We start from the raw sequence: 27,464 nt of genomic DNA, 5'->3' as shown, positions 1-27,464 counted from the left end.
TATCCAAATATGCAATTTATACTACAGTATGTGTGGTCTCCATACATATTCTAATTCTTTAAATGGAATTATATTAGTATATTTATACATACCCTACTACATTAAAATTTGGGTGGGCTAATTTTATCTGTATATTTTATGAATCATCATATGGAGTCAGGCAGAGTTGGCATCAGTTCTGTTCTTCAAAACTGCTTGTGGAAAGTGGCAGAGTTTGAGTTGGGCTTCTAGGATGAGCCAGCTATGAAAAAAAAGTCCAGATTAAAATATGAATTATGTTCTGTAGCCAGTACAACTGTCCTTCTTCCTCACTAACAGAAAGATGTTTCGCAGGGTACTGTTGCATCCAGATCCTAAAACCCAATTTCTCAGCTTCCCTGATGTAATCAGAAGTTCCCGGATAAAGCCTCTGTAAAGAGATGAGGGGCAGCGTAGCTAACACACACTTTTGCCCTTTGCTTTTCCTTCTCTTGCCTGGAATGTGAACATGAGGCTTCAGGAAGTGTAGCCATTCTGGACCACGAAGATAAAAACCATGGATTCAAGGTACGTGATTTGCCAGCTTTGAGATTGCCTGCCCTGCTGGATTTCAGACTTGCGTGGGACCTGTTACACCTTTCTTTTAGCCCATTTCTCCCATTTGGAATGAGAATATGTACCCTATGTTTGTCCCACCATTTTATCTTGGAAGTAGATAACTTGTATTGATTTCATGGATGGGACTTTGAACTTTGGACTTTTGAGTTGAGACAAGTTAAGAATTTGGTGATGAAATGAATATATTTGTATGTGAAAAGGACATGAGTTTGGGGGGGCCAGGGGCGGGACATACTGGATCGAATAATGTTCCCCCCAAACTCACTGAAGCTTGAATTGTGCCCCCCAAGTTTTATGTATTAGAAACTTGGCCCCTACTATGACTGTTAAGAGGGTGGGAGATCCTATTATGGTAATTGAAAGGTGGAGACTTGAAGAGGTGATTGGATTGTAGGAGCATGCCATAGTGAATGGATTGAATATGGTGGTCAGGGGCGTGGTTCTGAGAGCTTTAAAAGGAGAGAGAGAGGACAGCGTGTCTCTCTCTGGTCTCTGCTCTGCCATTTTCACAATGTGATACCCTGCCAACACTGTCTCTACCACACCAAATGTGTTCCCTGGACTTTAGACTTCCCAGACTCAGAAACTGTAAGCAATAAATTTCATTTTCATTATAAATCACCCAGTTCCATGTGTTTTCCTATAAGCAACAGAAACAGACTAATACAGGTACCATTTAAAAATTATTATTATTGGGCCGAGCCCGTGGCGCACTTGGTAGAGTGCTGCGCTGGGAGCGCAGCGACGCTCCCGCCGCGGGTTCGGATCCTATATAGGACTGACCGGTGCACTCCCTGGCTGAGTGCCGGTCACAAAAAAAAAAAAAAATTATTATTATTACTAAGAAAGCTAATATTACTATGAAATTATAATTCTTTTTTCCTTTTTTTGGTGGCTAATGGGCTAATGACCTTGGTATTATACCACCGCACTCTAACCAACTGAGCTAACCAGCCAGCCCAGATAATGATTCTAAATAAATTACTTTCAAGAAAAGGAACTAGTTTCTCTCTCTTTTTTTTTTTTTTTAAACTAAAGGTATACCTGAGACTTTCTCCGCAAGGCCCGGGTCATTACTCGGGTCAGTCCAGTTCCTGTTTCTGTATTTTCTTTATTGGTAAGAGGGGTTCCACCTGGGCTCCTGCAAAGGTATTAAAAATATTGGGAGCTGTGTTTTATGCCAATATTTTAAATAAATTTAGAAAGTATAATGATAAAATAGTGTATTACCTCTCTACATCAACTTTTCTAAGCAGTTTCCGCAGATCTATTTGGCTTTTACCAGGATTACTGATAAAATAAAGATACAAAAATTAGAACTTGCCAGATTTTCCTCAAAGCAAAGCAATCATTTCTATAGGCAAGTTCCTAGAAAGTAGTTTTATTCTTTACATTAAAAATTAGCAGTTCAATACTCTGCTATAAAAAAGAAAGAAATTCTGCCATTCGCAGCAACCTGTATGAACTTAGAGAAAATTATGTTAAGTGAAATAAGCCAAGCACAGAAAGACAAATACTGCATGTTCTCACTTACATGTGGGAGCTAATATAAATGAATAACAACAAATAAAGAAATAGGGAAAAAAAAAAAGACATAACAATCACAATAATTCTTTGAACTTTTTAAGAGAAGTAAAAAGAACTGAGGTTGTCAGGGGTGGGAAAAGGGGAGAGGAAGAGGGAAAGGGAGGAATTGGTAAGGGGTATTAAAATTAATTACAATATATAATGATAAATAAATAAATAAATAAAACTTAAAAAAATAAATAAAAATTAGGAGTTCCAGCCTGGCCAGTTGCTCACTTGGGAGAGCATGGTGCTGATAACACCAAGGTCAAGGGTTTGGATCCCCCACCTGCCAGCTTAAAAAAAAAAAAAAATAGCAGCTGCCTTTGAAAAAAAAAAGAAAAAGAAAAAAAAAAAGCTGTAGATGCTGATGGGCACATAAGATGATATAACCATTCTAACAAGTAATACTTCTTGACCCAGTAGTTAGACAGATACGAATCCATCCTACGGGAAAACAGCTATGCACACAGATGATGGACAAGGATGCTCATTGAAGAGTTACAGAAATTAAAAATCATAAACAACCTAAATGACTCAAAACAGGATTTTATCTATGAAATTTACAAATAATGAACTGGAAACATTGAAGAAGTCAAAATGATGCTTTGAGCTAACTTTTTTTTTTTTTTTTTTTTGTCTTTTTCGTGACCGGCACTCAGCCAGTGAGCGCACTGGCCATTCCCATATAGGATCCGAACCCGTGGCGGGAGCGTCGCCGCACTCCCAGCTCCGCACTCTCCCGAGCGCGCCACGGGCTCGGCCCTGAGCTAACTTTTAATAAGATGAGGAAAAGTTTATAACATATTAAATGGGAAAGGCTATAACTGTATCTACAATATGATTATACACAGGCACACACACACAACCCATATTTCCTTGATTCCAAGACATAAGTGTTTTCATATTTATTATTTCTGAAATCAGGCTGGTTATTTATTTATTTATTTATATTTTTTGGTGGGGCAGCTGGAGGTATAGAGATCCAAACCTGTGACCTTGCTGTTATCATCACTATAGTCTCCCAAGGGAGCTAACCAGCCAGCCAGGCTGTTGTTAAAATTGTCGATAGTATTTCTTTTTCTCCCAAAATCTGTTATTAAATCAGTGGTACATCTTATAATAAACAGCATCTTGAAATGAAGACAATAGAGTATATGTCCAGAAAAAGACTAGTGACAAACAACAGTATATTAACAGTGGTTATCTCCAATAACAGGATTATTTAGATGATTTTTGTCTTTTTTTAAAAACTGTTCTGTGGTTTTAAATTTTTCTACATGAGCATATATAATTTTTAAAGTTAGAAATAATCATTCTTTTAAGTAGCAGTAGAACATAATACTATGCAGTTCTTACATTAAGACATTTGCAATTCGATTGGATAACTCTTTGGAGTTAGGCTTCAGGGTAACACGCTGCAGGTCAGAGACAGTAACCAGTGGATTCCGTGCCTTTGGCGATGATACAAGCTTTAATCAGAAAATGAGACCTTATTGAAAACACATTTTAAAAATATCACTCAAAATATAAACACGCTGAAACAGCAAATATCTGAGGGCTGCGTATGTGTAAGATATATCCACTATTGTATGCAATTTTTATTCCAAAGCTTCAAAGTATGCATCTACCTCTTCAGACTAAAGGTTGGTAGATAGAACTGCCTAAGTAAATAGTTATGGGATCTACACATTTTTTTATGTTGATCCAAAACTACTAAAATAAAACATCAAATACTTAACTTGGAATGCTCTCTCTATATAAGGCCTATGCTTATTTGCATAAAGGGACAACCAGGTTAAAAGCACAAAGACTGTGTATATGGTCAATGACATCTTACCTTCCTCCTCTCATCAAAACTCTGTGTTTTCTTTAATTTTACGGTCAGTAGATCTTTAACTGTTATCTGCATGGGTCCATCCTTTTTTAGTGGTCCAGCCTTAAAACACATGGAGAGGTTAGAATTCAAATTGGAACCAGGACATCTGGTGAAATGCAAATCCAAATACAGTTTTTAAAGATTCGGAGTTAAGAGTTAACTCGTATTTACCTTAGGAACCTCTCAAATTCTTTCCACTCAACCAAGAATGATCCTGTTCTTAGTATCCATGGATGCTAAGGCTATTGAAAAGTATTCATCAAAATGTAGGGCTTTGATAGTAAATAAGAGATGGGCTAGTTCCTGCAATAATGCATCTTCCCCAGGAGTCATTATAATAAGGCAGGAATTGAAGGAGTTTCTCAGTTCAAAGTAAAATTTTGCCTGAAGGGCCGACCCGTGGCTCACTCGGGAGAGTGCGGTGCTGATAACACCAAGGCCACTGGTTCAGATCCCTGTATAGGGATGGCCGGTTAGCTCACTTGGGTGAGTGTGGTGCTGACAACACCAAGTCAAGGGTTAAGATCCCCTTACCGGTCATCTTTATTGAAAAAAAATTTTTTTTGCCTGAGTTACCTAGAAAGATGACTCAGTTCTCACACAGCAAGAATGTATAAGCAGAAAGGTATACATTAGGGAAAATATAACAATAGGCTCTGGATTTAACTTAGCTATTTTAATTCAAATGTATCCATAGTGAAAATTCAACAGATTTAAAACAGGGTCATGCCTGTCTTAGAGTGATTCAAAGATATTTCAGTCCCCCTGCAGAGAAGTAACTGTAATGGAGACTGGTTCTCCAGCCTAATAACATTAAACTTTAGAATCCACCAACTCCTTTTGTTCTGACTTCACTCATTAAACAATCTTCTGTTCTTAATTTGGTTTCTTAGGGAGGATTTTTTTTTTTTTTTTTGTAAAAAAATATGCTGAGAGGCCAATAGGAATCTTCCATTCTACAGTGTTTTATTTATCCTTAAAAAAAACACACGTACATCACTTTCATTTCTAAATCCAGCTTCTGTAAGTTCCCCGGGGACTGAGTTTTTAAAAACACAATCATTAACATAATTAAGATATAGAATCCGAACAAGATGTAGCCTCCTATCCAAGCCCTTAGCCCAGCTTTAAAGGGCCACTTGGCTTTACTCCTATATTACACACTGACCAAAACACACCATTGCTAGCTTGTTTCCTACCTGAAGTGCTTTAGTGGGATCCGATTTTCTGAGCAGCAAAGGTGCAGGTGGTGGTGGAGGAGGAGGCGGAGGAGGAGGAGGAGGTGGAGGAGGATGAAGGTGGCTGGCTGGCTGTGGCAGTGAGGAAGGAAGTACAGCCCGGGATTCTCCAGTGGCCACATTTGTAAGTTTACCACTCATGGGACACATGTGACCACAGCTTGGACAAGAATTTTCTGAGACAGTCTGGAAGAAGATATGACATTTGGCAAATGAATAGCAGTTTAATTTGGTTCTTGCCGCTGAGAGTCATCAAAATAATAGCTACTATGTATTAAATTAAATGCTTTCTCAGTGTACCATGCCCTTCATAATATTTTATCATTTAATTATCACAAGCTTCATTCATTCATTCATTTATTCATTCATTCTGTATGTGATATGTGCCAGGTACTGTGGGTACAATATGACCCTTGTCTCTCACCTCATGGAACTGATGGTCTGGTGAGGTGAGGGAAGACAGACATACACTCAAAACAAAACAAAATAATACTTCAGTAAGAACAATAAAGTATGCTGTGAGCATGAACATCTAGAGGCTTGGGGAGTAATGTTTAATGATTGTCTCAAGAGCTGAGATTTACCAGGTGAAGGGAGATGACTGGGGTAAGAGTTCATTGCAGAGGCAAAAACGCTTAATGCAGCAAAGAACATAGTACACTCAAGGAACTGATAAAAGGCCAATGAGCTGGAACATGACTGTTGAGGGTCAAATTATGTCCCCAAACTCATATGAACTTAATCACCTATTTAAAGGCTTTATCTCCAAATACAGTCACATTCTCAGCTATTGGATGTTAAGATTACACAGGTCTTCCACTGTATGGATGGATGGTTTTTTTTTCCCCCAGGCATCTGGCCAGTATGGGGATGTGAACCCTTGACCTTGGTGTTATAACACCATTCTTTAACCAGCTGAGAAACCGGCCGGCCCTATAATTTATTTAATTAATCCCATATTGGTGGGAGTCAGAGCCTCACAGCCATGTCAGCAGATGTTCAATGGTTGACAACGGAGAAGAACCATATTATACTTGACGTTAAAGCAGCAGGATGGTCGGAATTAAGTGAGTGAGATGCCATGTACAAAGAGTTCTCCTTCAAAAATTTTAATCAGGCATTTGGCTTTATGTCCCGAATTGCTTTATAAGCAGAGAAGGTGAATCATCACCTGGAATGATTCAGTGTGCACAACAAGGTCCGCCTGACTCTCATCTCCCATTACAGTGGTGGATTGACCAAAAGAGATGTGAAGCTGACCAAGTTTATAGAAAAAGCAGATACATCTGTGTGATTTCTTACAAGATGCATGCAAAATCTTACACACATCTTAGCAGAAATGTATGTTGAAGGGAATTTATGTGAACAAATTAAGTTGTAAATTTAGTTCACCTTTATATACTGAATTTGTAAAATCAGTGCTTAAATACAAAATAATTTTTTTTTAAATCCCATATTGCTTGACATTTAGTTTGTTTGCAATTTTTTTGCTATTTCAAATCACACAACAATAAGTAACTTTGTATATACATATAAAATTTGGTTAGGTCAATGGATGTATGTATTTTTAATTTTGATAGATATTACCTAATTGTAGCCCATAGAAGCTGTACCAATTTATGCTCTTCTCAACAATGTAAGAGAGCACCTGTTTCTCCAAACCTTTTGGTTTTTTGTTTGTTTTGTCAATATGATAGGTAAAAAACAACACTCATTCAATTTAATTTACATTTCGGTTTTGTGCGTGGCAGAGACTACTAATTGCTTCCCAATATACATTTTTGCCTTTTTTAGTAATAGAAAACCTGATTTTTAGCTGGACACATTGTAATTCAGATAAAAGATTACATTCCTCAGGCTCCCTTTTGGCTAGGTGTAATTATATGACTATGTTTTAGCCAAATGAGATATAAGTAAAAGTTCTGTATGTGACTGTAGAGAAGTCTCCTTTAAGGGAGAGATAGGGTACCTTCTTTCTTCTAGCTGCCTAAGTTGAAGACATGATGCTGGAGCTCATGCAACCATCTTGGGTCATGAGGGAGTGTGTTAAAGATGGTGGAACAAGATGGAAGGAGCCTGATGACTATGGAATCCCTACAGCAGCTCTGGATTGCCTTCTTCCAAAGTCTTTGGGAGGGAGAGAAATAAACTTCTATAGTCATGCACCACATAATGATGTTTCAGTCAATGGATCACAAATACATCTGTAGTCCCAAAAGATTATAACACCATATTTTTACTGTACCTTTTCTATGTTTAGATATGTTTAGATACACAAATACTTACAATTGTGATACAATTACCTATGGCACTCAGTACGCTAATATGCTATACAGGTTTGTAGCCTAGGAGCAATAGGCTGTACCATCTAGGTTAGTGTAAGTATTCTTTATGTTGTTTGCATGATGAGGAAATTACCTAATGATGCATTTCTCAGAAGGCAGCCTCATCATTAAGTGACACATGACTGTATTTTATTTAAGCAAATGTTTTTTGAGGCTTTGTGACTGTCCCACACCTAAAATTGATTCACTTTTTTTGTTGTTTTGGTGGCTGGCCAGTATGGGGATCTGAGCCTGTGACCTTGGTGTTATAAGTCTGCAATCTAACCAACTGAGCTAACCAGCCAGCCCAGTTCACTCTTTAGTACAGTTGAGCACTCTGAAGGTTAATTCTAGATGTGAACTTGGTTAGATGAAGGAATGCTGAGAAACCTGGTAAAGCAATCTTTTCAGGTGTGTCCATGAAGGTGTTTCCAGCAGAGATTAGTAGGAGAGTCTGAGTGGCCTGGGTGTGAAAGACTCACCCTCAATGTGGGTGGGAACCATCCAATCCCCTGGAGGTCCGGAGAGAACAAAAGACAGAGGAAAGAGGTGAAGCTCTCTCTCGATCAGCTGGAGCTGAGATACACTTTTCTCTCTTGTCTGTGGACATCAGAGCTCAAGACTCTTCTGCTTTTGGATTCCAGGACTTACACCAAGGACACCATCACCTTCCCTGGCTTTGAGGCCTTTGGACTTGGACTGAGCCACGCTACCAGCATCCAGTTTGCAGATGGCCTATGGTGGGACTTTTCTTCATAGTCGTGTGAGCTATGAGACTCTTCAGCTTTTGGGTTCCAGGACTTACACCAAGGACACCATCAGCTTCCCTGCTTTTGAGGCCTTTGGACTTGGACTGAGCCATGCTACTGGTATCCAACTTATAGATGGCCTATCGTGGGACTTTTCTTCATAGTCACATGAGCTAATTCCCCAAATAAATCCCTCTCATATAATTATAACGTCTTCTATTGATTCTGTCTCTCTGGAGAACCCTGACTAATACAAGCACCTAGTCTTATATTTCAGATCCATTTGTATTCTTTTTTTTCAAATGAACACTGTGTATTTTTCCATTTTACTACCGAGTTGTTGGTCTTTTTTGTATTTATTTATAAGAGTTCTTTATATATTCAAGAAATTAATCTTTTTCCTGATATTTAAGCAAATATATTTCCCAGTTTTTAATTCAATATGGTTTATATTTTTGCTGTGCATAAACATTGATTTTTTTTTTTTTTTTGGTGGCTGGCCACTACAGGGATCAAGCCCTGCACCTTGGTGTTATCAGCACCACGCTCTAAAATGTTTTATTTTTATGTCTGACTAGTTATTTAAAAAGTTAGGGCTGGCCTATTAGCTTAGTTGGTTAGAACATGGTGTTAATAACACCAAGGTGCACGGTTTGATCCCTGTACCAGCCAGCCACCAAAAAAAAAAAAAAATTTACAAGCAGCAGGCAAAAATGTTTTCATATATTCTGCCTTGATACTGACGATGCTGAACTTTACCTGAGCCCTGTGATCCTGGAAATCAAGGATGGCTTAAAATGGCTTTAAAAAACCTCCCCGTTCTTTCATGTTTCAGAAACAGCTTACTACAAAGAACCATTCTTTTCCATATCACTTAGGTAAGACATATGGATGACTCCTTTGTTTATCTATGACAAGGCCAGACACAAGCCCTCCAAATTCCCATTCTTTGTCTCATAAATTATTAGCTGACTGTTTGTTGCCACTGACCATTCAGAACAAAACATCCATAACTTAACGACCAAACTTTAGTCAGGCCTCACCTCTCCCCACAGGCCCTTGGACCTTTCCCTACCCTTAACCTCTCCTACTGGTTCCTCCCAATAATTGGCTGACCTCAAGCAAAAACATTCCCTGATCAGATCAGCTGTGTGATCAGATGAGTGCACCTGTTCATCCAACTTCCCACAGCTGGTTCCTTGTAGCCTCCTTTACTCCTCACTATAAAGGAAAAGCTCTTTCTGCCTGACGTTTGAGACATAGATGTTATGGCCAGAGCATTTCCCCTATTGCAATAATCTTTTCTAATAAAATTTCTTCTTATCTAATGACAGATTTACTTTTTATTTGGCAATACCAACCTTCATTGCTTCCTGGAGCTTGCATAATTTACTTTCCAAAATACAGAACTGTTGTTTTAGATTGTGAAGTTCTCGGTGGCAGGTATGGGATGGAAAGATGGCATCTTTCAATACGTCTAAACTCTGAAATTCATAAATAAACAAACCTGAGTCCTATGAGCAATATGATGAGGACAAGAAAAAGGGAACCAAAAAAAAAAAAAAGAAAGGAAGAAAAAAGGAACCAGAAAGTAGTTTGATGTTTTACAGAAATGAAGGCAGACATGATCCCATAATTTAAGCTAATCTGAGTTTAGTCTGAGTGTTGGGCTGACCTGAGCGCATACAAATACAAACAGCAAGTGTGTAGAAATAATGTATTGCTCAAAACAGGTATGTCAAATCTATACCTGGGCCATGCAGTTCTGGCACCAGCTATATATAGACCACACTCTATTTGTCCAAAGTTTGATTGTGTCTTTGATGTTGAGAAATTTGAAGTTCCAGGATAACCTTAGCCAGCTTCTGCTATGGCGTATATCTGCTGAAGAAATAACCATTCTGTAGGAAAAACAAAATTAAAACAAATCAAAAACTCCTAAGTCAGAATAATAGCCTTTAATTAAACAAGAAGGTGGTTTTATAGTATGACTCAGGAACAGAGACACCCTAAAGCCAAACTCTTTACTAAATTGTAGAATTCAAGTGTTAGAGCTCTTTTTGAATTTGTCTAGCAGGTCTTCTGGTCTCCACTGGAAAACACCCCGTCATTAAAAAAAAAAAAAAGAAAAAAAGAAAAAGGAAATTGTAGAATTCAGGGATTCATTTATTCAAAAAATATTCCTTCTTCTTCTTTTTCTTTGGCAGCTGGCTGGTTCAGGAATCTGAACCTGTGACCTTGGTGTCATAAGTCTATGCTCTAACTAACTAAGCTAACTGGCCAGCCCTCAACAAATATTAAGTACCTACTATGTTCTAGGCACCAGGGATTCAGTAATAGCAACATAGATAAAAACCCTGCCCTCATGGAGTTTAAACTCATGGGGAAAGAAAAGCGAAAATAAATAAATAAATGTATATATGGGTTGTTAAGGAGAAAAAGATAAAGCAAGAAAAGGGGAATGAGAAATGTTGGACAGGAGTAAAATTTTAGATAAGAAAGCCAGGGAAAGTCACTGTGGTGACTTTGAGAAAAAACCTAAAAGAAGTAAGAATGCTGGCAATGCAAATATCTGGAAGAAGAGCAGTCCAGAAAGGGGCAATAGTAAGTGCAAAGGCTCTGGGGCAGAAGCTTGCCTGAAGTGTTTGAGGAATAGCAAGGAGGCTAGGATGAGTGAGGTGGAAAGAGGATTAGTTAATAAGTCAGTGTCAGATCATAAAGGCCTTATGGGTCCTATTAAGGACTTTAGTTTTTACTGTGAGGTAGGAAGTTTTAAGCAGAGGAGCAATATGACAGATGATTTATTTTAACAGGCTCATGGTGGCTGCTACATTGAGAATACACAGCAGAGGGGGCAAGGACAAAAGTGGGAGGGTCAGCTAGAACCCTTTCATAATATTCAGGAGTGAGAGAAAAGAGTCAAGATTGGCTGACATCATTATGGTTACAACTTTTTGAGGGTCTGTTTGTTTTTTAAAATGTTTTGTAAAGAGAGCTATAACAACAACAAAAAACTGTAAAGTATAAGATCTTGTGAAAAACAGCCCCCTAGGATTTCTGGAACTCAGAGTCTGTTTTAATAGCACATTTAAGTTGTGAGTCCCAGAGCATAAATGACCAAACTTTATCAAAACTAAGATTTAAATTCTAGCCCTATGCCTGTCTTTCATCACCTACTTGCCAGAATTATACAATTAAATTCACGAGGAATGGAGAAAATAGTTATTGTGCATTTGAACACAATTCTTTGAGTTTTACTTCATTTAAACTCTTAAACTAGGGTTGCCACATAAAATTAATGATTCCAGTTAAAATTTAATTTCAGAAAAAGAATAAATAATTTTAGTGTAAGTATATTCCAAATGTTGCATGGGATATTCTTATACTAAAAATTCATTGTTTATCTGAAATTCAATTTTAACTAGGCGTTCTATATTTTTATTTGCTTAATCTGGTAATCATTGTAAAGTGATCAGATCTCCCTACCATTTTCTCTGTTACACATTATGCCTTACCTTTCTGGTGAGGGTGGTGGAGGAGGGGGAGGTATAATTAGCTTGCACTGGAAATGAGAGGCTTCTTTTTTTTTAAATAATCTTTTGGCTTTGGCTTTTAGCTTTCTTCTTCGTTGTTTGAATTTGGGCATGATTTCTGTAGAGAAATTTTTTTTTCATTTTTTTTATTGAAGTATAATATATACATAGAGAAAGTACACAAGTGTATATTTCAATAAATTATCATACAGTGAACACACCTTGTAACCACCACCTTGGTTAAGAAATAGGTCCCTACCAGCAACCCAGAAGTCCCCTGAAAAATGTAAAACCAGATCTAAACTATCTCTGGCTTTGTTATTATATTACTCTCTAAGTTTGTTTTGCTTGTGTTGCTTTTACTCATTAAGTCAAATGAATTTACCTTTCTTTATAAAAGGGAAAATGGATACAGTTGCATTATGGTCAGTTATTACAAGGAAATGTTTCTTTACCAACAACATTTACTGAGCATCCACTATGATAGGTGGAGTGGGTAGCGGGAGGAAGAAACAACATTAACCATTTATTGAATGCTCCTTTACTTGCAAGCACCTTCACACACATTTTCTCACTTAATCTTCACTATCCTGCAAGGTAGTATCCCTGACAAGGAGGATTTGTATTCCAATTTTTATGTAAGAATAAACTAAGGGTTACAAAGATTAGATGATCTTCCCACTGTAATGTAATAAAGTGTAATGGTTCAGATCTGCATGTCTTCAAAGACCATGTTCTTTCTAATACACTGTAGTACAATAGTAGATTAAATAGGTGATATACAATGAAATAACTATTATCCCAAATCCAAGACATGGATGTTTTAAAACATTTCTTTTAAAGCGTTTTAAAACATTATCGAGTATATTCATATTTTAATCCAAATCCTTCTCTAAAGAAGATTAAGTCAGAGCTAGTTTGATCTGAAGCTCCCAGAAGGGCTTTGCTGGTTTTAGTTGTTGCTACTTGAGGAACAAAGATGTTATTCAAGTAGCAGAATTGAAAAGGTCTCAAGGCCCGGGCCTCCTTTTCTTCAAACTCACATTTGAATAGAAACAATCGGCCTTTAAAATACACATTCATTTCACTTTTGTTCACTTAGTAATCTTTCAGCACTTGGTATGCAGCTCTACATTTGCTCAGCTCTCAGATTCCACTGGCTAAAGAACCTCCCCCACCCTGCCGAGAGTAGTAAACACCGAGAAGTGGCTTAGTTCCAAGAGCAGTGGACTTGCGGAGGACACCCCTAATGGCAAAGGGTGGCAGTGCAAGTATCAACAGTCCTAGAAGTGAAGATTCCTGATAGCATCTTATTAGACTAATTGTCAGGTCCCAAACTAACATTGTACTTCTTAGAGGCTCAGAAGATGTGCCAAAAAACAGTTGGCTGGCTTCACCTTTATTATGTCACTTTTTCTTCCTGCTGAAATAATGAAGGAAGTCCAAGCAAGGATTATTAAACACAAGGGATATCTAAATGATTGATTATTTTTTTAAAACTTAGAATAACACACACACATAAAATTCTGAATGAAGATATTTAGGAGAGCCTCCCAGGAAGGAGCAATCTTATGGATGCCTGAAAAAAGGGTTAAATCTCATCAAATCCATGCCCAGGACCTTCTATGGAGAAACGTCACTAGAAATTTCTATCCAAGTGCCACGGTCCACTGGTTGGGATCCCCAGAATCTGACTCCATGGCAACCTCCTCTTCTTCGTCTTCCATCTTCCTCTTCACAGTCCTCCCCTGTTTGGGTCCCTTTCTCCCCCTGATGTCTTTTGTTAGGGATCAAACTCACCTAGAGAACTGGTCTCCTGCCTCCCTTTTTTTTATATTCACCAAGCCTTATGTTATGAAAATACACTTTAAAAAGTATCTGGATCTTCTGGTTAAACTTGGTGGATTGAATCTGTCAGAAGACAAAATTATGTTAGATGCAGCCTTAGAACACCAATTTCACAAGTTTGGATCCCCATACTGGTCAGCCACCAAAAAAAAAAAAAAAAAAAAAAAAAAGACAATTACAATAAATTTATTTTAAAGATCTCAATTGGCTTTACTGTGATTCTAGAATAGGGCAATGCTTCATTGCATAAAATAGAATACGTGCTCCAATGGGTTGAGCAAGAAGTGGTTGGTTTTATAAGAGTACTTCAAAAAGTTTATGGAAAAATAGAATTAAAAGATAATATGAATCTTCTCATGAACTTTTTGAAGTACCGTCATATAGACAGAAAAGGGCAAAAGAAAGCAAAAGCATAGAACAAAAAGTGGTTTGGTCGTTCAAAGTTACTTTCCTTGTAAGGCAGAGACAGGGAGATAGAACTGTAGCAAAATAACTGATTGATTAACATCAGGTTACTTCAAATTAAAACAGAGAGAACTCTATTATCACACCAACTGAAACTGGCCAGTTTGGGAAATTAGGCTCTCTCTCTCTGTCCTGATTTCACAGAAGAGAAGATAACAACTCAGTTTCAGTTTGGTAACTTGGAACTTTAGCATGAGTGACTCTATTTCGATTTTTAGTCTGGTTTGTTGGGCCTGGTCCAAAACAATGGCCTCCTATAATTTTTATTTAAAAATTCTGACAAAGATTCTCTTCTTAACCAAACTTTAGTCTGGTTCCTGAATTTTCTCCTAGGCCCATCAGTGCACTTCTTTACAAACTCCAGTTTTAGCAAAGAAATTGCTAAATCAGTTCAGCAAGAACCCCCAACCCTTGATATCTTGTAGGGTTCCTTATCTTCCGCTATCTACCAGGTGATATGTAATCACCTTGGCCTGTCTTCGGCAAGAATTCTGTTAGGTCTGTTTAGCCAGAATTCTGCTTACCTCTAATGTTTCCTCTTAGTAACTTTCCATCCACCAATGTCCACACACATTCCTTGCTATAAATTCCCATTTGCCATGCTGTATTTGGAGACGAGCCCAATTTCTCTCCTCCACTGCAAAATCTCATTGAGTGGTCCCTATACCTATTATGATGGTCCTGAATAAAGTCCTCCTTACCATGCTTTAACAAGTATCATTGAATAATTTTTTCTTCAACAAATCTATATCTTTATTTTCACTCCAGTGGTGTGCTGGAATTGACATCACTATTACATTTTCAGGAAGCTTGAGTCACTTGTTAAACACATTCACCATTAAAATTAAATGATATAAACTTACAATTGAATAAATTATATTTTAAAAGGTAATAAATACTCATCAGTTCCTAATTATTTTACTATTATCTATACTTCAAGGTTGTTTATCTTATTGTATACATATAGTGGAAATGCTATAGAATGGTATGTTACTGTTCATCTCTTCCCAACTTCACATTCAGTGACTTCACATTGAAAGTTGAAATGGCTATGATAGGAGTATTTATACCACAGATATCGTAAAACACTACAAATTAGGGTTTGATTTATTATTTTGTTGATTGCTTAGAAAGTAATGAAAAAAATATTAATAATGCAGATTAAACTTTAAAGTATGTCTTGTCTGTATTTGTTACATTGAGAATAGTACAAAAATTGAGGAAATATTATTCAAGTCTTTGAAAACTATTATCACGGGCCAGCCCGTGGCTCACGTGGGAGAGTTTTGTGCTGATAACACCAAGGCCACGGGTTCGGATCCCATATAGGGATGGCCGGGTAGCTCACTGGCTGAGCGTGGTGCTGACAACACCAAGCCAAGGGTTGAGATCCCCTTACCGGTCATCTTTAAAAAAAATAATAATAATAAAAAGTAAAACATCATGGAAAAGGCAGTAAAGTAATAAGAAATGCCTGAACCCATATGGCAAAGAATGGAAGTGGACTCTATAGTAGATGGCAGATGTCAACTCAATTATGAAAAATGGAAAGTAGATGGATGAGTGGTAACTGACTTGACAGAGCAACTGGAAAGCTTGACTGCCTGAGATAGGGAAACAAACAGGAAGCAAGCCAATTCCCAGAACTCTGGGAAGATTTGGGAATTGAAGGCACCTGGCAGCTCTGAAGATTTGGGGTAGGGCTGATATAGGATTGAATGAAAGTCTTTTTTTTTTTTTTTTTGGCACCTGGCCAACACGGGCAACTGAACCCTGGATCTTGGTATTACAGGGCCATGCTCTAACTAACTGAGCTAACCGGCCAGCCCCTGAAAGTCTTTAGAAGGATTGGATGGGCCTCTGGATTCTGTCCTCCAGCCCCTACCTTCATGTCCTCCCCAGTAAAGACACGTTTATTCTCTGGAGAAGCTGAAGCATAGAGGCAACGATTCTGGGGTACTAGGACTATCAGGGTCATGTGTGTGTCACCACACAGAAGATAGAAAATGATCCTGAACCAAAAAGTGAGACCTTCACTTTCCTTCTTCAGCTCAGCAACTAGAACACAGGCTACCAGGTTTAGTTCCCTGCCTCAAATCCCCATCCGTTCATCCCCACTACAGGAGACAAGAAAATTCCTTTCCAGAAAAATTGCTGGCCAAGAAAAAAGACCTATGTGGGGTCTTCAAAAAGTTCATGGAAAGATTCATATTATCTTATTGATTGATTGATTGATTGACCGGTAAGGGGATCGCAACCCTTAGCACGGTGTGGTCTGCACCACGCTCAGCCAGTGAGCGCACCGGCCACCCCTATATGGGATCCGAACCTGTGGCCTCAGCACTACCAGCGCCGCACTCCCCCAAGTGAGCCACGGGGCTAGCCCCATATTATCTTTTTTTTTTTTTTTTTTTTGTCTTTTCCGTGACTGGCACTCAGCCAGTGAGTGCACCGGCCATTTCCATATAGGATCCGAACCCGCGGCGGGAGCGTCGCTGCGCTCCCAGCGCCGCACTCTCCCAAGTGCGCCACGGGCTCGGCCCCCCATATTATCTTTTAATTTTATTTTTCCACAAGCTTTTTGAACTCCGTTGGTACAGATGTTGACATTTGGGGTTTCCCTTTCAAAATGGTCAAGTCCATGATCAATTACCTACTGTAGTGCCTCAGATCAGAAATATCCACCTCTCCAATTATGTTTGTGCCTGCCATTAACATATTTACAGTCGAGAATCATCTGTCATTTTAGAAAAGTTTCTAACACAAAAGGCAGAGACCAAATAAATGGGGGGAGGGGAGGCATTAAAAGGAAATGGAAAGAATGCAGAAAGTAGACGAAAACTTTTAAGAAAAGAAAGAAGTATCTTCAGAAAATGAGATACTGCAGTCTTGAAACAAGGATGAGAAAAAGCTTTTAGAAGTTAAAAGTAGCAGAGAATTTAAAATGCAGTAGAACAGTTGGAAGATAAAATTTTCGAAGGAGGGAACAGAGAAAATGAAGAGTTTATCAAATAAACAATGCAAAAATATTTCCTAGAACTGAAGGACTTGAATTTCCAGACTGCAATCATCCATTCAGTATAACAAATAAAAGAAGATACACATTGAGTCATGCTATCATTTAGAACACAATAAATAGAAGATTCTAAAAGCATCCAAACAGAAGAAAACAGTCTAGATACAGAAGACTGAGAATACAATTCAACAGCCACACTGGAATTCTGAAGGAAAATGTTTTCCAACATAAAATTCTATATCTGGCCAAATTTTCAGTCAAGTGTGAGAACAGAATTAAGACAGACAATGGGAATTTCCAGAATCGTAGTGAGAGAAAATCTCAGGAAGATAGGTTTGCAGCAGGTTAGGGCAAGGGGTCAGCACAACTTTTCTGTAAAGATGCAGTAGATACTAAATATTGTAGGCTTTGCAGGCCATATCATCTTGGTTGAAACGATCAACTCTGCCACAGCAGCACCAAAGCAGCCATGGACAGCTACACCTGGTATACTTAAACAAAGGACCATGGCTGTGTCCAATAAAATTTTATTAATGACCACTTTCATTTTTGGAGCAGCTGTGATTATTATGTGAATTTCATATAATTTCCATGTGTCACAAAATATTCTTCTTGTTTTTTTTTTTTTCAACTATTAAAAGTTGTAAATTGAGGTTATTAGAGGGAGCAAAGGGTAAGGGGGAGTAGGGATAGTGAGAGCTAGATAGAAAATTTACAGCTGGATATAAAAAAATACATAAATTCTACTGGTGTACAGTCAACCCAGGAATCTGGGTGAACAATTAACAATGATTCACTGCATGTCATCAAAAGACTAGAAGAGAGGAGATCAAAGGTTCAGATCACAAAGAAATGATTGTTTTACAATGATGAAAATGCTAATTACCCTAATTAGATCATCACACATTGTACACATATATTGAAATACAACTCTGTATCCCATAGAAAAGGTAAAGATGGTAAATTTTGTTATGTGTTTTTACCATAATAGAAAATATATAATATAGAAAATGCAATAAAAAAGTTGTAAATCAGGCTGGCCAGTTAGCTCACTTGGTTAGAGAGAGATGCTGATAACACCAAGGTCAAGGGTTGGGATCCTCTGACTGGCCATCCCCCAAAAAAGAAAAGTTGTAAACCATTCCTAGCTCAGGAGCCCTACAAAAATAGTTTGCTGGCCAGTGAAGACTGGAGCAGGAGGACAAAGGGTTTCAGTAACAATGTCTCTAAGGGGAAAAAGAGATACTTAAATTACCTAGTGTGTTTGACCATTTTGAGCAGAGTTTTACTGTATTGTAAAGATGGAGCCAAATTACTAAGTGCTTACAAAAATAAGCATACAAAAAATGGCGAGAAAAAAAGTTGTACAAGAAATGTAATCTTAGTAGCACTATATGTTCAGCTGTTAAACAATATTTAATAGTATGAACACTGAATGTTTATTTAACCAAAAATGATGATGTAGGAATTTTAGGAAGACAGAAGAAAATGGAAGTTGTCTAAATTTATATAGTAACTAAAATTGAAAAAAAAAGTCATGACACAGTAGTATAAATGTTATTTAGAAACATGGAGGTAAGTACCAGAAGAAATAATTACAAGAGTTGATAGTGTTGCCTCTGGCAAATGGGAGTCAGAATTATGGAGGGATGGTTTAGAGCACTGCAATTTTTTTGTTTGTTGTTAATTATAATAAATAAGCCTTTTAAACTTTGGTATGTATTATTAGCTGGAAAAATAGAATACTACCATTCTGAAACTGGGCCATCTTTTCCTAGCCCTTTCCTGGTGGTTGTTTCCATGTCAATGCGTTCAGATTTCTAGAGTCCTGCACAAACTGATGTATGTCATTTTGGAGATTATTTTTTAATGAAAAAAATGTGTAGGAACTAAATCATCTTTGCGTGTGTGTGTGTGTGTGTGTGTGTGTGTGTGTGTGTGTGTCCTGGGCTCTGGGTCATTGCTATGCTATCTAATCACTTTCTAATTAAATACAGTAATCAGCATGTGTAGAGAATTAACAGAATAAGTCAAATCTGTCAGGTGCAGTCTGAGATAATTCCTAGATTGTTGTTCCACCCAAAATAATGCAAAAATAATCACAGCTCTTCCAAAAATGAAAGATAACAAATTCCTACTTCAAAAAGAACAGAGGACTTAAGAAGGTAAGGTTTGTTTTTATTATCATTGCTTTATTAAAAGCGTTAGGTACTCTGCAGAGGATAATTGTCCAATTGACAGAGCAGTCTTCCTCTAGTTTAAAACACCTATGCTTATCCCCTTTACAAAAGGGTAATGAGACATACAAATTCTTTTTGCTGGGTTAGGTGGGATTCCAACTGTTAACATTGGATACAAGCTCATTCATCACAGCATTTTTTCTATTTTTAGTGAAAAATATACTTTTTTCCTTTATAACTGCCTTGTTTTGAAAAGAATTTAAAGCTGATTATTGAAAAAACCTATGTCACAACATGATTTAAAACAAACAAACATAAAAGTAAGTGAAGAAATTAGGATACTCCATTATGGAATAGAATATATAAAATACATATGTAGGGCTGGCCGGTTAGCTCAGTTGGTTAGAGAATGGTATTGTAACACCAAGGTCGAGCATTCGGATCCTGCACTGTCCGGCCGCCCCAAAATAAATAAATAAATAATAAATAAAATATATATGTATACACACACTGTTTTTGGTTTGTTTGCCTGGATTCTTTGTGATGCTACCTGTGCTGTTTCCTGTTTGTTTTGTTTTGTTTTTCTGTTACAACATTATGTTTTAAAAAATTTTTATATGGCTCCTACTTGAACTCAAGAAATTTGAATCTCTCTTGCATCTATGTGGTAATTCTTGTGACTTTACAGTAAATTTCCACAATTAAAGGTCAATTTAATTCAATACTAAGGCCTGATATATTTTAAAAATTAATTTCTTCTTACTCTGTTTCTCAAACAATTTGACAGTTAGAAACATAAACGTAACTTAAGTGATTCTTGATCTCTAGAAATTATTCTGATTTTCACTTTTTTTTATTATGAAAAGATTTCCAGTTTGAGGAACCAGAAAACAATGATATATCTGGAGCTATTGATAAAACATGAAACAATAATAAAGCAAAGACCATATTTTATCTAAGCAGTGTATGGGTTTAAATAGTGGGCACTTAAACAAAGGGATCAAGGCCCACATACCCATTTATTAGTTGTAAAGCAAATTAGCTCTTCATCAGAGAGGCGACTGTGTTCTTTTTTAAGCATTTAAGCATTTACAACTGTGATTGTAAACTAGTCAAATAGTCTTCACTGATTTCACGTGCTTGCATTTTAGAAAACGTTCACATCAGCACTGAATATCATGCCCCACACAAAACCAATTCTGAAGGTGCAGAGGCAAAATCCTACAGGAGCTATCCAGGGAACATACATGAGTTAAGGGTAAGGAACTCGAAACCCGAAAAGAGCATATCCTTCCAAATTTCAGATGACTATTGCTCTGTGGAAATTCAAATTTTATGTGAAATCGACTATTTTTCAAGCCGTTGCTTAAATTTATTTAAACTGCCATGTAGATCAAACTAAACTTGTCTACAGCTCATGGAATTTTTGACCTCTACCAACTCAATAATTAGTTTAATCCAGTCAGTCATTCGTTAACACAGAATGATATTAATATATTCTTTAGCCAACTACAATTTTTAAATATTCAAATATGAATACAGGCTGGCTTCACGAGAATATTTACTGCAGTGTATTGAGCTTTAGCTCACTAGAATGTTATATGTAAACTTATACAGTAAATCCCCTAGCCATTCATTTTGTAACTTAAAAAAAGATGTAATCAGATATATATTTTCAGAACTATCCAGAAATGCCTTAAATTTTATGAAATGTACTTTGGTGTTAGATACAAGACAAGGTTGGATAGGGACTTAACATCCACATTAACAGTAATTATTAACAGGAGGAGGTATAATGTAGGGGTTATGAGTGAGGACTAGGGAACTATATTACTTAGGTTCAAACCCTGGCTCTACTATTTATCATCATATGACCTCCAACAAATTCTTAACATTTCTGGTCTCAGTTTCCTCCTCTGTAAAATAAGGATAATAGCAGGAGCTTACTTCAGAGCTGTTGTGAGGAATACATGAGTTAACCATGTAAAGTATTTACAGTGACTGGTATGCAATAAGTATTAGCTTTACTATTACTATTATTCTCTGATTCTTTTAAATCCACAAGTTCAGTTCAATTCAACAACATATACTAATAACTCACTAGGAAGATGAATAAGATACATCCCTGCCTTCCAAGGGTTTATAGTCTGGAGAGATGGGTAGGCAGAAAATAAATAGGTAATTTCAATATAATATGGTATGTGTTATGACAAAATATGCACAAGTTACTAATGGGGAAATAGAGGAAGGGCACATAATTCTCCCATAAGGGTCGGAGGCTTTTAGAAAAGGTTTTGCCTAAGCTGAGTTTTGAAGGAGTTAGGCTAAGGAGGGGTTGGGGAGGACTCATTCTATCAAAGGGAATAGCATGAGCCAAGGCATGAAGACATTTAACAGAAAGGTATGGGAGGGAATCCACAGACAGGATTCAGCGTTATGAAAGTGTATTCTGTAGCATAAAGTGTGGGTTGGGAGTAATGAGAGATGAAGCTGGAGGGTGGGTAGAGACCAAAACATCAAAAACAATAATGGATTCTAAGCAGGAGAGTGTTATGCTCATATTTGCATTTTAAAAAGAACACTGTGCTATAACACCAAGGTGGAGCGTTTGGATCCCCCTACCGGCCAGCCGCCGAAAAACAAAAACAAAAACAAAACAAAACAAAAAAAACCTTGACACTGGCAGAGTTGTGGAAGATGGATTTATGGGGCTAAGACTGGAGGCAAAGAGATCACTTAGAAGCCTACTGCAACTGTCTAGGGGATGAGGACCTGATTATAGGAGTGATAGTAGGGTATCTCAAGACATCTAACTGTTTATGTTCTGTTTTATGCTCAAAGTCAGAAATTTAGAGGAAAGATACAAGAGAAATACTAAAATCATAAGTGTATAGGTAGCAAGAAAAAAGCAACACAGGCAGCACTAGAAATGGATGAAGTTACACAGGGAAACGTGGAGTGGAAAGATCTGTGAGCTGATCGCTGAACTTTGAGGAACACTGTATAAGGCATAGGTGGAGAAGGATATAGAAAAGAAATGATTGGAAGGTAGAAAGATTTAAGAGACAATGGAAACCCCCATTGGCGTAGAGGGTTGTAAAAAAGAGGGTGTGGGCACAGTGTGAGTATGAATGAGAAATATTTCTCAGATTAATTCACCCTGTCCCTTCTTACCATCCCTCCCCTTTCTATCCTCTAACTTTAGTTGCATTCACCGTCTTCCCCTGGGATTGCCCCATTTTTTTTTTTGTTTGTTTGTTTTTGTTGTTGCTGTTGTTGCTATAGACTATTTTCCTCTACTCTTTTTATTTGGAAAAATGTTAAGCCTTCAGAAAATTTACAAGAATAGTATAATAAACACTAATATTCCGTTCACCTAGAATCACCAATGGTTAATTGCCATATTTGTACATGCTCTCTCTTTCTGTGTGGGTATACACAGGAGGGGTTTTCAAAAAGTTCATGGGAAATGAGTATTATGAAAAAACTATGCATGGATTTCAAAATATTTTTGCACCAAGATAAACTCATTCTAACTTGTTATAACATGTTCGAACAAGATCTAGTTTGAGGCACTAAGAAGGATAAGACATCAGTTTGAAAAGAGCCCCTACCATAACCATGAATTCTGTTAAAATTGAAGCAAGAATAAATATCAAATTTATGGTGAACCTTGAGCTGAAGAATGGTGAAATCATTAATGCTTTATGAAAAGTGTATGGAGACAGTGTCCCAAAGAAATCAGCAGTTTACAAATGGATAACTAGTTTTAAGAAGGGACAAGACAGGCCAGCCCATGGCTCACTTGGGAGAGTGTGGTGCTGATAACAGCAAGGCCATGGGTTTGGATCCCTATATAGGGATGGCAGGTTAGCTCACTTGGGAGAGTGTGGTACTAACAACACCAAGTTAAGGGTTAAGATCCCCTTACCGGTCATTTTTTTTTTTAAAAAAAGAAAGGACAAGATGATGTTGAAGATGAAGTTCAGTGTGGTAAACCATCCACATCAATTTGCAATGAAAAAATTAATCTTGTTTATGACCTAATTGACAAGGACTGATGATAAACAGCAGAACAATAGCCAACACCATAGACATGATTGAAAAATGACAATTGAGCAAACTTTTCACTCAATGGGTGCCAAAACTGTTGTGCTAGATCAGCTGCAGACAGGAGTAGAGTGTTCAATAGAAATTTTAAACAAGTGGGATCAAGATCCTGAAGCATTTCTTTGAAGAATTGTAACAGGAATGAAACATGGCTTTACCAGCATTATCCTGAAGACAAAGTACAATCAGAGAAATGGCTACTAAGAGGTGGAAGTGGTCCAGTCAAAGCAAAAGCTGACCAGTCAAGAACAAAGGTCATGACAATAGTTTTTTTTGATGCTCAAAGCATTTTACTTGTTGAGTTTCTGGAGGGCCAAAGAATGATAACATCTGCTTATTATGAGACTGTTTTGAGAAAGTTAGCCAAACCTTTAGCAGAAAAATGCCCAGGAAAGCTTCACCAAAGAGTCCTACTCTACCATGGCAATGGTTCTGCTTATTCCTCAAATCAAACAAGGGCAATTTTGCAAGAGTTTCAATGGGACATCATTAGGCATCCACCTTACAGTCCTGATTTGGCTCCTCTGACTTCTTTTTTGTATCCTAATCTTGAAAATACTTAAAGGGACCCTCAGTTCTTTAGGGAAGGACTAAATGGCTGGTATCATCATTCACAAGTGTCTTAAACTTAATGAGCGTATGTAGAGAAATAAAGTTTATATTTTTTCTTTTTTTTCCTTTTTCTTTTTTTTTGGTGGCTGGCTGGTATGTGGTTCCAAACCCTTGACCTTGGTGGTGTTATCAACAGTGCACTCTAACCAAATGAGCTAACTGGCTAGCCCTATTTTTATTTTTTAATTCCATTTTTCCATGAACTTTTTGAAGTCTCTTCATGTAGGGGGCTGGGTGGTTAACTCAGTTGGTTAGAGCCTGTTGCTGATAACACCAAGGTCCAGGATTTGATCCCTTTATCAGCCATCTGCCAAAAAAACAAAAACAAAAACAAAAACAAAAACAAAAATAGAAGTCCCTCGTGTATTAGTTCATTTTCTAGTGTTTATAACAGAATATCTGAAACAGGACAATTTATAAAGAAATGAAATTTATTTCTGACAGTTTTGGAGGCTGGGAAGTCCAAGGTCCAGGGGGCACATCTAGTGAGGGCCTTCTTCTTGGTGGTAGGAACTCTGTACCCTATAGAGTCCTGTGGCGACGCAGGGAATCACATTGTGAGAATGGCAAGAGCTAACCTGCTACTTGCTCTCCTTATAAAACCATCACAACTACTCCCTGATAAGTCATTAAACCATTAATTAACCCATTATTCCATGAATGGATGAAATCATTCATGAGGGCACAGTCCTCACAATTCAATCACCGCTTAGAGGCCCCACCTTCCAAATACCATAATCACATTTCCCATTCTCTTAACACTGTTACAATGGGGGTCAAGCTTTAATGAATTTGAGGGGGACATTCAATCCACAGTACCTTGTATATGTACAAATATGTACATATGTATACGTAGAAAATTTTTTTAGTTTTGGTTGAGTAGAATTAGTTGCAGACATCACGATACTTCACTCAGATTCTTTAGCTTATGTTTTCTAACATGGACATGAAATTCTTTGTAAAAAAAAACTACAATCACCATCAAGAAATTTAACCTTGATATGATTTTACCCATATTCAAATTTCCCCAGTTATCTCAGTAATATCCTTTATAGCTTCTCTCTCTCCTCCTCCACAATGCATTTAACTATAGTATCTCTTTAGTCTCCTTTGATTCATAAGTTTCCCAGACTTTTTTTTTTTCTTGAAATATGGAACACTTCATGAATTTGCATGTCATCCTTGCCCAGGGGCCATGCTAATCTTCTCTGTATCATTCCAATTTTAGTATATGTGCTGCTGAATGGAGCACTCCAGACTTTTTTTTTTTTTTTTTTTTTTTGCAGTTGGCCGGTCAGGGGATCTGGGGATCTGAACCCTTGACCTTGGTGTTACAACACCATGCTCTAGCCAACTGAACTAACCGCTGAGCCCTGCCCTCAAAGTTTTCAATATATGTATTTGCTTCTTCATATTTTTGAAGAGTCCAGACCAGTTGTTTTGGAGAATGTTTCTCAGTTTAGGTTTGTCTGAGTATTTCTTCAATGATCCTCCTGCCTTCGGTCTTTCTCAATCCCAGTTCATTTTCCACAGTTATCAGAGTTAATATCCTATTTGCTTTGTTTTTTTTTTTTTTTTTTTAAATTTTTTTGTTTTTTAATTTTTTAATTTTCAGAGTTAGTATTTTAAAACAAAATATTGAGCTGGCTGATTAACTCAGTTCATTGCAGCGTGGTGCTCATAACAACAATGTCCAAGGTTTGATCCCTGTACTGGCCAGCTGCCCCCTGCCTCACCCCACTCTTTAAATATCCTGATATTCCCTTTCTTAAAAGTATTTGAAGGTGTCTTTCTTTCTTTCTTTGCAGCTGGCCAGTATGGGGATCTGAACCCTTCACCTTGGCAAATGTTTCTTTACCCACCAAATAAAACCCAAATTCCTTAGCATGCCTTTCAAAGCTTTTCACAACTTAGCTCTAAGGACCCTTTGCATTCTCATCCCTTCTAGTGACTAGCAGTTTGTACTTGAGGTATACCAAACACCAGATAATTTCCATAGTGTTACCAGCTTTTCCCCCTGTTTGGGGTATCCTCCTCCAGGTCAGCTTATACTTAGCCTTCAAGATTCTGTTACTTTATCTTATAGATGTTAGTTAAATGCCTATAATCCATCAGGCACTGTGCTAGGTGCTGGGATACAATCCTGAACAAGACCAACCTGGTCTCTATCCTTTGGAGTTTATACTGGCAAAATGTCATCTCTTTGGGCCGGCCCGTGGCTCACTCGGGAGAGTACGGTGCTGATAACACCAAGGCCCCGGGTTCGGATCCCATATACGGATGGCCGGTTTGCTCACTGGCTGAGCGTGGTGCTCACAACACCAAGTCAAGGGTTAAGATCCCCTTACCGGTCATCTTTTAAAAAAAAAAAAAAAAAAAGTCATCTCTTTTATGTTTGTGCTTCTGTAGCACTTCATATTCACCTTTATTATAAAATTTATTACATTGCATTATAATTTTTGTTTGCATGTCTGTCACCCGCTGCACTGTGAGCTTTTCAAGGGTTGGATAAATTTTATTCATCTTTGTTTCACCAGCATCTAGAATATAGCAGGCACTAAATAATGTTTCATTCAATAAATGAGTGAAATATATCATACTTGCTAAGTGTTAGCTAGCAAGCATTCTTTTAGTTAAGGAATATACTCTCTCTCTCTTTTTATTTTTAGGAGTGTCAAATGAAGCAGTGGATGTGGAGAAGGAACAAAGAAATCCGTAACTGGTTGTGATCAATTAGTTGTAAACACCACTGCACTCAGACCTTCAGGATTATAGTTTAATACAATTAAATTCTGAGAAATCTCTTTGTCAGGGAGATTTTCAGTTCTTCAAATCATACCACACCTTCATATGGTTAAAGGATGCGTCCCAAACTATTTTCCAGTAGGAAGATGCAATAAATGACGGAGTAAGAATTACACCCTTCTTCAGAAGTTGGCACTGCTGCTTCTGTTAAAATCCCACCCGGTAGGGCCAGCCCCGTGGCTCACTCGGGAGAGTGCGGCGCTGGGAGCGCCAAGGCCGTGGGTTCGGACCCTATAGAGGGATGGCCGGTGCGCTCACTGGCTGAGCGTGGCGCGGACCACACCGTTCCGAGGGCTGCGATCCCCTTACCGGTCAAAAAGAAAAAAAAAAAAAAAAAAAATTCTACCCGGTGATATGAAAAGTTCGGTCAGCGGCATTTCCAAAGTTGCGGCCGCAATGGAAATGACAGCTACATGTCATGACCATCTTCCTGAAACACATTTTTTTTTTTTTTTTTTTGTCTTTTTCGTGACCGGCACTCAGCCAGTGAGTGCACCGGCCAGTCCTATATAGGATCCGAACCCGCGGCGGGAGCGTCGCCG

At 37.7% G+C, this 27,464-nt stretch overlaps 1 protein-coding gene and 2 non-coding genes across 3 annotated transcripts; 1 reads left to right on the top strand and 2 right to left on the bottom strand.

Annotated features, from left to right (window-relative positions):
- Positions 1–159: 159 nt before the first annotated feature.
- Positions 160–11,999, bottom strand: PRR11 (proline rich 11). Its single transcript, XM_063108956.1, has 9 exons — positions 11,869–11,999; positions 10,104–10,254; positions 9,715–9,837; positions 5,242–5,466; positions 4,004–4,102; positions 3,523–3,635; positions 1,828–1,887; positions 1,642–1,738; positions 160–241 (listed from the first exon to the last, which is right to left on the bottom strand). Exons 1-9 carry the CDS (start codon positions 11,997–11,999, stop codon positions 173–175), a joined length of 1,068 nt encoding a protein of 355 aa, XP_062965026.1. The 3' UTR covers positions 160–172.
- LOC134389817 (U7 small nuclear RNA) lies at positions 10,397–10,460 on the top strand. Its single transcript, XR_010024783.1, has one exon. It is a non-coding gene; the product is annotated as a U7 small nuclear RNA (small nuclear RNA).
- Positions 12,000–25,262: 13,263 nt separating the features above from the next.
- On the bottom strand, positions 25,263–25,369 carry LOC134389767 (U6 spliceosomal RNA). Its single transcript, XR_010024743.1, has one exon. It is a non-coding gene; the product is annotated as a U6 spliceosomal RNA (small nuclear RNA).
- Between the last annotated feature and the right edge of the window lie 2,095 nt (positions 25,370–27,464).

Source organism: Cynocephalus volans, chromosome 10 (assembly GCF_027409185.1).
Source record: "Cynocephalus volans isolate mCynVol1 chromosome 10, mCynVol1.pri, whole genome shotgun sequence".
Taxonomy (NCBI): Eukaryota; Metazoa; Chordata; class Mammalia; order Dermoptera; family Cynocephalidae; genus Cynocephalus; species Cynocephalus volans.
The sequence above is the reverse complement of the archived record's forward strand: the minus strand, read 5'-3'. Positions and strand labels throughout refer to the sequence as shown.

Excerpts from the sequence above, each read along its gene's own strand:
- PRR11 (XM_063108956.1), bottom strand. The coding sequence starts at position 11,999 with ATGCCCAAATTCAAACAACGAAGAAGAAAGCTAAAAGCCAAAGCCAAA. Across the intron at positions 9,838-10,103 it reads GCCAGAACTGCATGGCCCAG|AGTTTAGACGTATTGAAAGA; the intron begins GTATAGATTTGA and ends TATGAATTTCAG. Across the intron at positions 5,467-9,714 it reads AGCTCCAGGAAGCAATGAAG|ACTGTCTCAGAAAATTCTTG; the intron begins GTTGGTATTGCC and ends ATCTTCTTCCAG.